Genomic DNA, 12,580 nt, shown 5'->3' on the forward strand with positions numbered 1-12,580 from the left:
TAATAATGTTAGGAATTTACTGTGAACGTTTCAGAGTCAACACTATCACCAATTTATCATAAAAATTCCTACAAGTTTATATCTTACAATATTAAGCATCTCAAATTAATTAGATAACTCATGAAAATATTATAAAACTATATGAACAAAATATACTAGCAGATAGATCATGATTTTAGAAACATAATAAAATTAGTTTCATAATTTTTGGCCAATGCATTTACAAGTTTGCCTTAAAAACTAAATTAAAAAATGTATTAAAAATGAAAGGGCCGACAACAACCCCTTCTGGCCTGGCAGCCCAGCGTGGCGCGTTTGCTCGCACATCGTGGCGGCCCAGTACGGCCCAAGGCTGGGGGCGCCCATGTGCGTTGGCTGTTTTGTGGAAAAGCCCCTGAGCTTTTAGAGATTAATACGACAACTATGCGCACTATTCCTACCGTTAGTAATCTTGCAACCAAACCCTTGGATGTTTTCACCTTTACCACGGGGAGATCCTTGGAAACCCCGCGCGCGCCGGCGCGGCGGCCGACGACATAAGGTGGTTACGCCAGGCAAACTAGGCTCGCTACGATGGAATTAAGGGGCTGACCACCATCTATAGCTAAACGCGCAAGGATAGGTGACGGTTAGGGATTCGGAGGCGCACTGTCGTGGGCTGCAGCGGTGAGCGGCTATCCACGGTGGCGGCGCGACTATTCCAGTGGCCTAAGATTCTATCGGGGTGGTAGAGATAGCGGATAAGCACCAGTAGCTCACCGAAATTCATGCTGCGGTGACGGTTGAGGCAAGAAAAAGCTGAGGTGGTCTAGCCATGTGCGCCCGAGCACGGTGGCGACGCCCCGAGCCAGACACCGACGCGTCCCCACGTCGCCGATGAGTTCCCTAGTCAAAATAGTGCGAGCACCGGATAGAGGGAGTCAAGGCGAGTTCAGGGTTACGAGCAATTGAACTGTTACCACTCCTACGGGCCTTACCCCCAACCCTCTGGTCACGGCGGTACACATGATCGACGGCGAGGAGAAACCAAAATTGACCACTGACATACGAAAGCTGGGCTCGATGAGAATACGACACCTAGCTAACTTGCTAAGCTACCCACCGGTGCGAAGAATTGGACTTGGAGGGTTTGAGTTTGTGATTATGAAGGAGAGAGGAGAGCGGCACACTGCCACTGCCATGTCGCAGGGAGTGGCCCTGGCGGAGGTGACTTGACCAAGACCTGATAAGGCATGGCAGCACGAGGACACAACCTCACGAGCGAGGGCAAGGGTCGCGTGGTTAATGCTCGGGTGGAGCCTTTAGGGGTGCCTGTGCGGCCATGTGTACGCGGCAGCGCAGCGTCGCGATGCGGCAGGAGGCGGTACGAGCAGGAGCGGATTAGGTGAGGTGAGCGGCTGTGAATGCGCGCTACAGGGTGAGGCAAGGTGATAGGGAAGGCAAAGTGCAATCCTATGCGCGACTTGGCAGTACGTGCACACAGCGGGAGGCGAAGGCTTTGTGTGGCACCAAGCGACACGCGACAACGGCATGCAGACTGACTAGCGGCAGCCACCCGGCCACGGCCCGAGCTCGTTACTGGCAGCACACTCGCGCGCGTGGTGACCGCGGCCTCAGGTCAAGAAACTAGGAACGATGCCACGCATGTTTTTTAAAACAGGCCAAAAACTGCTCACTAATTCGACGAAGGCTACCAATGTTGCCGAAGTATGACAGTTTGTGCCACGCCATATATAGGAAGAAGTCCATTCTACTGCCTCGATTTGTATCAAGCAACCAACTTATTAGGGCGTACTCAACAGGCTGCTGAAATTGCTAGCCAAGGTGGAAGTGAGAGGCTAAAGGAAATAATATTGGGCATGTTAGTTTGGAGGAATTCTGGAGGAATTTGAATGGTTTGGAGGAATGCTGGAGGAATTTGTGAGAGAAAAACACTATTTCGGATGAAAAAAGAAACGAATCAAGCCGAGTTTACGCCCTTAACCCCATAACGAAATGTTGGCACTATTTACTCCCACTACATGAAAATAGCTGAACAGTAATGGTGAATAAACGCTTTAACGAAGAGAGGGAGGAAGTGAGTTTAATGGGAATAAAACTCTCTTGTCATGATTAACAATTCTCTATGAGTCATAGAATTAAATACATATGAAATCATAAAATAAGCTTTGCTTTGACGATAGGTGTTTCATCGTAGTTTCATTTCTGCTTTAGCATGTCTTGTATAGGTTGTTAGTTGTTTTTGTAGTTATCCTCAGATCTCAACAAACCCGGACTCACGCAAGGGGCAATTCCTTGCCTATATAGCAAAGGTGCGGTCTCCTACGGGAGGTTCAACGCTTCCTATTTTGTGATGGGGCAACAGCGGCAGCAAAGCAGGCACGGGAGCGGCGGCGGCGGCGTCCTCCGCCTCGTCGCGGTGCTGCTCCTGCTCTCGCTCTGCCTCGCTCGCGCCGACGCCGTGGCCGCGCCTTCGGCTCCTCTCGGTATGTGTTCCTGGGTGTCCCACGTCGGCCAGTTCCGGATTGGGGGTCCTTCCCGACTTTGATTTGAACGGCTTGGTCTCTGTGTTCTCTTCTCTTTGCAGCGGGTGCTGCTGCTGCCTCGGAGTCGGAGCATGGCGTGGCGACCGCACTGGAGAATGCTCTAGCACAGGTCAGTGATTCACCCCCAAAATGAAGCTTCAATTGTTGCCTGCCCTTTTTACATAGCTTTCGAAACCCGTTAGCTATTACAGTGTTCAAATGCAAAGGTAAGATCAGTTGCAAATGCGATTTGATTGATACTAGATCAAAGGAATGGATATGCATCTGGCCGCCGGCCGGAGACAATAGCATGATGTGCAACCGTAAGTATCACAGTTTTTTATTTTCCTATATAATGGCAGCTGGTAGGCTGCCATTTTTTTGTGAGAGCAGATTTCTCAACTAACAAGATTACAACTCTATAAACAATCATAGGGTTGCTTTTTTTTTTTGGTCAATAGCTCGTTCATCTGCTGATCGATTAAACAGGACGTGCCTAAACTGATGATTCTGGTTAACTGAATAACAATGCTGCACGTGTCCAGGAGGTGGTGGCGCGCGGGCACTCCACGGCCTCGACGGCGGCGGCGGCGGCAGAGGAGGACGAAGGCGACGGAGACGTGGTGCTGGAGAGGGTGGCGATGGAGTCAACCGAGGACTACGGCTTCCCCAGCGCCAATAGCCGGCACGTCCCGCACCCGTGATCGGCGACCACCACCACCGGCTGCATCGCCGCCGGCCGCATGGGACCTGACCAGACCAATCAATCACAGCTGCTAACCTCTGGGCTGTGGCAGCGGGATCGGCGGCAGGAACAACAGGAATAACAGTGTAGTCGCAGTAATTGTAGTCTCTGTTCAGCTGATACATAAGCTGGCTGTAAACCGGCTTAAGCCCGGATGATAAGTTCAAACGGACGGTAGTTCGCGCGTGGCTACTCAGCAATCACTTTGTCTTGTAGTAAACCTTTTCTGTGTTTCTTTTGCTTTTGCACTGCACGAGCACTGCCATCTGCCCATCTGGTCGTCAATGTGGCTGTGATTATACGCAGTATGCGCGTGTGCTCGCCTCTGATCGATGTCTCTCTGTCTCCATGTCTCGCACTAGAGCTTCTTCCCTTTCGCTTTGTTCTTGTGTCGGTGACAACTCCTCAGCGTGATCCTAGCTGGTTTATATGCGCTGGAAACCTTGTTTAATCTGCTCCTGTGTCCGGTCCATCTGTACTCTGTGCAGTGCAGCGAATGCCGGGCGAATTATTAATTTCTTTTCCGTGTTCCTTCATGATGATTGCTTATATTTGAATACGATGGATTGTGAGGATGGCAGGCGGCCAGTCAAAAGTGTTTCGATCTGTCGAGCGAATATGTCTGTCCAGATGTTCCATCTCTATCCAGATGTTCCATCTCGATATGCGAGACATGTATGCAGTCAAAGTTTACATAAAGTAGTTTGCATGGGCTACATTCGGCGTAAAGCCCGTCAGTTAGTTTTTTTTTTTCTTGACAACAAAGCCCGCCAGTTAGTTGTTTGTGATCTGAGTGAGTTACCTATGCACATGTAATACGATATAGCTAACCAATGTTGCCAAAGTATGACAGTTTGTGCCTCGATTTGTATCAACAGCAACCAACTTATTAACCCCATAACAAAATGTTGGCACTATTTACTCCCACTACATGAAAAAAAAAGCTGAACAGTAATGGCGAAGTCCATTTTACTAGCTCGATTTGTGTCAAACAAACGACTTATTAACCCCAAACAAAATATTGGCACCATTTACTCCCACTACATGAAAATAGTTCAACAGTAATGGTGAATAACACGCTAAAGTGGTAGGCATGCATATTGCCCTGTCATCTCGGAGGCATCACCGGATCAAGTGATCAACGGTTTGTACAATAACTTCTCCTATTTGGCCACAGGTTGCCTAGTTTTGTATCATCCATCGGGCCTGTTAGGAGAGATGAACATTTGAAAATGCAAATCTGGAGCACCAGTGTGGTTTAATTGGGACCAAACCATGTTAAGATGGGATGGCAGGTTATTTGGTGTTGGACTTCTTGAGACTGGGCTTCTTGTCTTTGTCGTCAGTTAAACTGGATCTAGAAAAAATCTTCCTAACCTTTCTCAACTACTATTGTTATGATCCACATCTTCTTTGTGTGGTTTTCAAGGCGGTTTAGTCAAACGTGGTGCGACAACAGCCATGAGAGAAGTAAATCGGTATATGTTGATAGTTTAGGAGTCAAATAGACAATACCAAAAAAGTTACAAAATATTTTTTTTAAAAAAATTCCCAAATATTTTGTTTTGAAAAAATATGAAATTTAAAATCCTAAAATCTAGTTTAATCTTAGAAAATCCATAGGAAATTGATTTTAGCTTAGAAAAAAATGAAACCACTTTTAGATTTTCTATAAAATCATGCTCTATATTATGATGCATAGACTATAATGATATGTATGGTCTCATTTTGATCTTTATTTACTAGGATATGTTCATGATATCTGTTATATTTAGTCTACATTGATGACTCATGCTAAGTAGAAGTTCAAGTGATTTTGACGATAACACAAGTGTCATGTAACTACCTTATATTTGATCTTTAGTATGAACACATGTGACAACTTGTCTCAAAAGATGGATATGGCTGCAGCCTTTTCTAGTTTGGACAAAATGAACAATCTAGCTATCTGATTTGTGCCAACTCGTATAGGCCCTACTAGCTAGATATCAGCACATAAAAAAACATCATTTTATTTCACATAACGTTATTTTGCTTCTTGTGTAGAAACAAGAATATGAATTACTCCATCCATCATGAAATATAGTGTATTTTCATTTGTCCTATGTCAACTCATCTCAAGCTTGACCAAATTTTTAGAAAAGTACAACAATAGACATCATATAAACTTCATTAGAAACATTATGGAATGCATTTTTATAACTTACCTTTTTTGATGTGGTAGAAGTTAATATGTTTCTCTGTAATTTTAGTTAAACATGAGGTAGTTAGATTTAGAACAAATAATAATACGCTATATTTTAGGACGGAGGGAGTATGTTTTGCAAGATTTAAATTATTGAATTTGACTACTGCCTGGGCGTGCAGGAAAACCCCCATCCGACTGCACACTCTATTTTAGGAAAGAATTTTACTACTGTTCCAAAAAGGGAAACGGGGGCAGGGAGGGCTCCTCGCGTGCGCGCCTTCCCTTCTCTGCAGACGCGCACCGCTGGACGCGCCTTCCCTTCTGTGCAGACATAGCCCACCCTAAAAAGCATGTCCAACATCTTCTTGTCCTGCAAGCAATTTCTCTCCATCGTAACCACTCCCAAATTGGATCTCAACATAACCAAGAAAATCACCCAGGAAATCACAAAACCCAATATCATGAAGAAAATCACATACATCTAAGATTGAAGCATTTATTCAGGCAAAGTATCAACAAAGTATCAACAGTAACATGTATTTCAAGTCAGATTAATGCATGTTCATATCTCCTCCCAAGGTTCTTCCCTTTTCAATTCTTACTGCTTTCCTTCCATCATACCATGTGATGGGTATTTTCAACACATTCAGAAAGTAATAGATTGCTAGTTGTCTACATATATTCACAGATTACTAGGAAGTCACAAATTACTAGGAAGTCACAGATTGATAGGTAGTAATAGATTGGTAGATATTCACAGATTTTCACATGTCTTCATATCATTTGTTGGTGCCTTCACATTGGTAGATATTCACAGATTTTCACATGTCTTCATATCATTTGCTGGTGCCTTCACATTATTGTCCAACATGCAGGAAAAAAGAGCATATTAGAGCTAAACAGAATTATACCAGCTGCCCAACAATTTACATAATCACTTCTTATTTGCAAATTCAAGTTGGCAAATGTAACACAAAATACCAGCCATGCATCACCCCTCGTATGTACTGCATTACCATTTCCATGAAACACAACACTGACGAGACAAGAATCAGAAAATTATCTATTATAAGAATCAGAAAATTGTCTAATAATAACATATCTATAATACATGGGAAAGGATTGGATTGTAACTAAGAGAAACTTAACTATAGATCAAGAAACTTGTCACTAGTAAGGTGTCTCAAATATCACAAATGTGAGCACCAGTTCTTTTTTTGGCAACACATATGCATGACTTTTTCTAGTAGCATAACAGTGAGCAAATAGTGCCTGTTACAACAGCATTTGTGTGACCAAAGCTGAATACTTTCAGCATCATACAAGCGTTGCAAGTTGCAGCAGCATACATGTGACCAAAAGTGCCAGGTTCAGCAGCATATGTGTATTGCGACCACAAATGCACAATCGAGCAAGATGATTATTCAGCTTATCAAATGCTAAACACTAATAAGTTTAGAATCAAATCGAGTTTCAAAAATCATGCACAGTACAAACTGTAACCTAAGCATGTGATAAGCTGAAATGATTCTCCCTTCAATGAAGGTTCTCTTTCTTATGTACACATTGTCAGTAACAATCACAAATGAAAAAGGAACAAAGAAATTAAAAAAATTATGGAGGATAAGCCTATTGATTGTTATGGACAGATTGTTTGGAATGCATTGTCATTTGCCTATGAAAGTACTATTAGTTTTGTTAGTAGTTGCCTAATAATTTGGAATAAAATGCTTGAAAGATAACATGTAATTGCTTGTTTCAAACAGTGCAGGGAAAAGGGTTATGGATTTGAATGAACTTCCTGTAGAGACATATGATATCTTCAAAGATGTTGTTGAGACAAGAAATCCTATGTTTTGTACACTGCTACCTAGTACCTATGATGCAGTCTCAGATCTACCAACAATTTCAGAACTGCAATGCTCCTTAGAAGACACACACATAGAGGCAGCTACTGCTGAGAATGAAGTTGAACCAGTGGTAGCTATTGGTGTCACAGAAGCTACAGAGGCTGATGTTGGTGATGTTGACTTGCAGTTCCTAGCAGTGATTTCTTCACTCGATGAGCCATATGTTGGAAAGATGTTTGATACAATCGAAGAGGCTAGGCTTTGCTACAATGAATATGCTAGAAGAAAGGGCTTCTCTATAAGAACCAAAACGTCTAGGAGGTCAGTCATTACAAAGGAACTTAACAAGGTCTTGTTTGTGTGCAACAAGGAAGGCAAAGGTAAAAAGAGCAAGGGTGTTGATGAAGAGATCACCGAAGTTGATGATGTTGAGCTTGGTACCTCTCAAAGTAGTGGTTCTAATTTGGATGAACCAAAAGGGAAAAAGGAAAAGTGCATAGGCATCAAGAGGAAAAGAGAAGAGATGAAGTACATGAGCTAGTAGAGCAAGGATGTTGATCAAGTTCAATGGAAACAAGTGGTTTGTGAAGCAATTTGTTACTGATCAAATCATGAGAAGCATGTGAGCAACTTAAGGGCAGGGATAAGGGCACATGCAGCTAGGAGTGATATGTCTAAAACTCTTTCTTACTTCAATGAGCTAAAGAAGGAAGACAACGATTTCTTCAAAGTTAAGCTAGATGGTGATGACAAAGTGGAGAATATTTTCTGGGTAGATGGTGCAGCAAGGGCAGCATACAAGACTTATAATGACTACATCTCTTTTGACAGCACATACCTCACCAATATATACAAGATGCCTTTTGCTCCATTCATAGCAATTAATAGACATGCACAATCAATTCAAGTGGGATGTGCTTTCTTGTGAAATGAAACTGCAGATTCCTATTGTTGGTTGTTCCAAGCCTTTCTAGAAGCAATGAATGGGCTGGAGCCTCTCAATTTGATCATAGACCAGGACTCGATAATGGCAGTAGCGATAAGGGTTGTTTTTGTATCTACCCGGCATCGATGCTGCCGTTGGCACATCATTTCAAAGATTGAATCAAGGCTTGATGTGTACTTTTCATCAAGAAAAGGCTTGGAGGAGTAAAATGAGATTGTGAACCATAGCCTAAGTCTTGAAGAGTTTGAGAGCAGGTGGCATGGTATGATAGAAAAGTATGGAGCTACTGAAAACGAAATCCTCTGCAACTTGTTTCAGATCTGGCATCTTTGGGTTCCTGCCTACTTCATGGACAGGTTCTATCCATTCTTGCAGTCGACACAGTGAAGCGAGAGCTTCAATGTCGTCCTAAAGAAATATATGAATCCACATAACTCCATACTAGATTTTGTCCACCTAGTACAAGAAAATCCAGGACAAGACCGATGTAGCGAAGGATAAGTAGGGACTATAGGACAAACCAGAAGTTGCCTCCACCATGGTCAAGGTATCCTTTGGAGAAGCATGCTATTCAGGTGTACACAAGGAACATTTACTACAGGTTTTGCGTTGAACTTCAGAAGATGGCACAGTACATCTGCCTGCAGATATATCCAAATGTGTACCGGTTGTGCCCTATTGAAGATTTTGTTGGAGGATATGGCTCTAGGCCGTATGAGGTTACTTACAATGAAGAGCATGTTGTAATCAGCTATCAATGCTACAAATTTCGAAAGGATGGAATTTTTTGCTGCCATGTTCTAAAAGTGTTGACAGACAAGGGGGTCAAAAAATCCTAGACCCCTACATTCTTCAAAGATGGACACCGCAGGAGAATGCAACTTCTGTATCTGTGTTGCAAGTTAGTGGTCAAATAGCTACAATGCCAGAGAAATCTAAGAGACCAGTCCGCTTTGCAAACCTTGCACACTTATTCACAAAGATTTCTCAGCAGGATAGCATGTCAGATGAGTTGTGTGAGATTGCTATCACTCATGGGCGTGCAATAGAGGCGGAATTTGCTACTCTGAAAAAGGCAAGGAAGAACAAGAAGAAAGTATAAGACGAAGGTACAGCAGCACCGTAGGTGCTGCAGCAAGGCTCTGAATAGGTTCAATAGCAAGGCTGTGCTATTGAGCAGCAGCAACCAACTCCTAGAGCTTCTACATCTTCTATTATCTCTCCACATCAAGAACTACTCTAATGGCATCTTTCACAACAAAATGGTGAAGCCTATGTGGTCTCAAAAACAACTATAAGGCAAGGCCTTGCAGTTGAATTGGCTGCTCCCCATGAGAACACTATAGTCTTGGATCCAGACATTACAAATACTAAAGGGCGTATGAGGACAAGGAGAAAAAAGTCAGCATTAGAAGTGCATTCAAAAAGGAAGCCAAACAGATACAGTGCTTGTGGCTCTACAGAACATAATGCAGCAACGTGTAGGAAAAAGAGAAGTATTGAAGAGAAGTGATGAGAAGTGATGAAGAGGAGGAAGGATTACAGGACTTAGTTTTCAAGGAATTTTTTTTAATTTGCAGATATGGTGCTTAACCTAATGTAATATGTTATGTCATCTTCTTAAGTTAATGAAAAATGGTTGCTGAAATTTTTTTATTTGCAAAATAAGGATAAATATTAAGTGTGCTCACTATTGGATTATTTTTTTGGTTTTATTTCATAAGTCTGACACAGGGTGTTCTCTAAAAATGGTTCTCAGCCTATGTATTCAGACTTTATTTGTTCGTTACCATAAGACACCTGCAATGCACATCACAATTGCTTTCTTTTTCATACATAAATGCCTTGTGCATCATACTAAATTGTTAGTTTTTATTCCCACGTGCCTGGCCTAGCTTTAACTAGTCCCTCTAATTTGTTTCATTGTCGGGGTGTGTCACCCACTTGTGTGTCAATAGCTTTTGTATATTGGAAATATCTTTCTCCTTGAAGTTGTATATTGTACGGCCATCCCAGTGCTCAGTATGCATGAGCATATGAAATCCACAATCATGGTTGCAATAACACAATGTGCAACACTTATTAGATTTAGCCAATGTATAGAATCTGTAGCACTAAGAACCGGTTTTAATTTTTAACTTACTTATTCGATTGTTTTGGCACACCAATGTCCACAGCCTCGTAGGTCTCTATGTCTTTTTTTTGAGTTTGGGTAGTGTTTCCTCCATAGAGTTTTAATGCCCTCTATGATGGTGTTGCAGCTTTTTCTTAGCCTTTCATCTTCCAAACTCCTCATCGAGTCCATTACCTTGAATCTTTTTCCCCTTAGGTTTAGAACCAACAAGTAGTAGTGTCCCGCTGTGTTTGATCCATTGTTTCGTATGGCCTCAAGCACAGGGAACATTACCTGTGTTGTTTTTGTTCATATCTCGTTAGTAACACAACAAATCTGATTATTCTAATTTTAGGAAAACATTCATATGTGAACACGCCATCTGACGATGGTCGAGGTTGTTATCAGAACACCTGAATACGCGAGTCACCTGATTCCTATCAAGCTAGCCCAATTGGAGAAATGTCTACCGAAAAAATGAAGAAATGCTACAAGACAGTTAAAAAATTGGTAATGGGTAGATGTAAAATACTTGACTATGAATGAAGAAATGTTGAAGACAAAGGAGAAATCTACGGCTAGCTAAATATTAAACAAGAATGTATATAGAATCTGACCGCTTGTAACATGTACTATATTAAACAAGAATGTATATAGAATCTGACCGCGACTCGTAATGGAAGCACACTGCTTGGTGGGCTTGCCGTGGGTTTTTCGCTCTGTCAATTACTTGAATTGCTATCTCTGCAACAGTGTTATGTAGGTGGCCTCCTAGTTTAACTGATGCAGCAAGGTGCTCCACAAAGACAGAACTCCTAGAAATTTATTATCATTGTCCTACAGCCACAGAACAAAAATGATGTCAGATAAAGTTGGTAGGCTGTAATCAATAAAATGCTTAGCTTGAACTGAATAAATGCTACTGGCAAAATAAATAAACTATTTAGCCATAACTAATAAATGCTATTGCAATGGACATCTCAGAAAGTGATACAAAAGAAGGCTTGGGGCTAGGCTTGACTACCCCCACAGCCCACTGCCCTCCCTCTCTTTTCTGGTAAGCAGTGCCCTGTTTGTTCACTTCTCTGGTAAGACGTGCAAGACCTAGCAGAGACCGAGCTAGCTTTTGGAGCAAGAGTCCGGGTCACTGATGCCACAAGCATGCTCACATGCATTGAGATCTACTAATAATAATATACCCCTGACATTGACAAAAAGCTACAATGGTAACGATAATGCTTTGATTAATCTAGCCCAGACAGAATCTTGGTCCCATTATGATTCAGATATACTACTAATCCATGGTACAAACAGCGCTGTGGCATAACATGTTCGTTATTTGGTCCATAATTATTGTTGTGACTACTGACACATAAAGATTAGTGAATCCTAGCATGTGCCAATGTGTACAGTACAATGGAGTCACGCATGGCCGGGATAGAGGAAGATTGAGAGCAACCGTGGAATCGGGGATGAAATAGATAAAACCCAAGTATACTGAAGTGATGGAGAAATTTAGCAACATATATGCTAAATAACTAAACTGCTTAAGCTACTAAATTGCCAAGCTACGATTGAAAAATTGCTAAGGCACAATAAGTAAACTGCTTAGCTTAAACTAAAAAATGCTAGAAATGATATAATGGGTATGCATAATCACACTGGACTAAACTAATAGTGTTCCATAGACATTAAGATTCATAAAAATATGCAGTTGAGATCCCAAGACCATGCTATGCCATCATTTGATAAACTTGTCAGAAACACATCCTCCCCTATTGGCATACAACTAAACTGAAAAATGATGCAAGACTGCCAAGATACAATTGAAAAATGCTTAGGACAAAATAAATAAACTGCTTAGCCATAACTAAATAAATGCTAGACTGAAAAAAAAACTATGGGAGAGGATAATATTGCATTCAAATCAGTATAGTACTGCTAGTAGTGCTAGTTTTTTTCACATGTGAGAGATGGATTGGCATTGGGGATGCTTAGATTCACTGTCATCCAGTCCCTGTTGGCCCTTGACTCCATGCACAGGTGAGCAGCAAGCTCACCAGAACCACACCACACTCACTCACGGCAAGATGTAGAAGAAAGGGTGAGAACAGAGTGCACTCACGCACACGAGCAACAACTCAGCAACTCTGAATGTGCAACAAAACTGAACTGAATGATCACTAGAAGTATTTCAGTACTAGTACTGTCAA

At 42.0% G+C, this 12,580-nt stretch overlaps 1 protein-coding gene across 1 annotated transcript; it reads left to right on the top strand.

Annotated features, from left to right (window-relative positions):
* The first annotated feature begins 2,292 nt into the window (after positions 1-2,292).
* LOC136458035 (uncharacterized) lies at positions 2,293-3,598 on the top strand. The gene is made up of 3 exons (XM_066458035.1): positions 2,293-2,486; positions 2,588-2,655; positions 3,071-3,598. The coding sequence occupies exons 1-3, from the start codon at positions 2,354-2,356 to the stop codon at positions 3,227-3,229; spliced, it is 360 nt and encodes a 119-aa protein (XP_066314132.1). The 5' UTR covers positions 2,293-2,353; the 3' UTR covers positions 3,230-3,598.
* Positions 3,599-12,580: the final 8,982 nt, after the last annotated feature.

The sequence above is a fragment of the Miscanthus floridulus genome, chromosome 6, assembly GCF_019320115.1.
Source record: "Miscanthus floridulus cultivar M001 chromosome 6, ASM1932011v1, whole genome shotgun sequence".
Taxonomy (NCBI): domain Eukaryota; kingdom Viridiplantae; phylum Streptophyta; class Magnoliopsida; order Poales; family Poaceae; genus Miscanthus; species Miscanthus floridulus.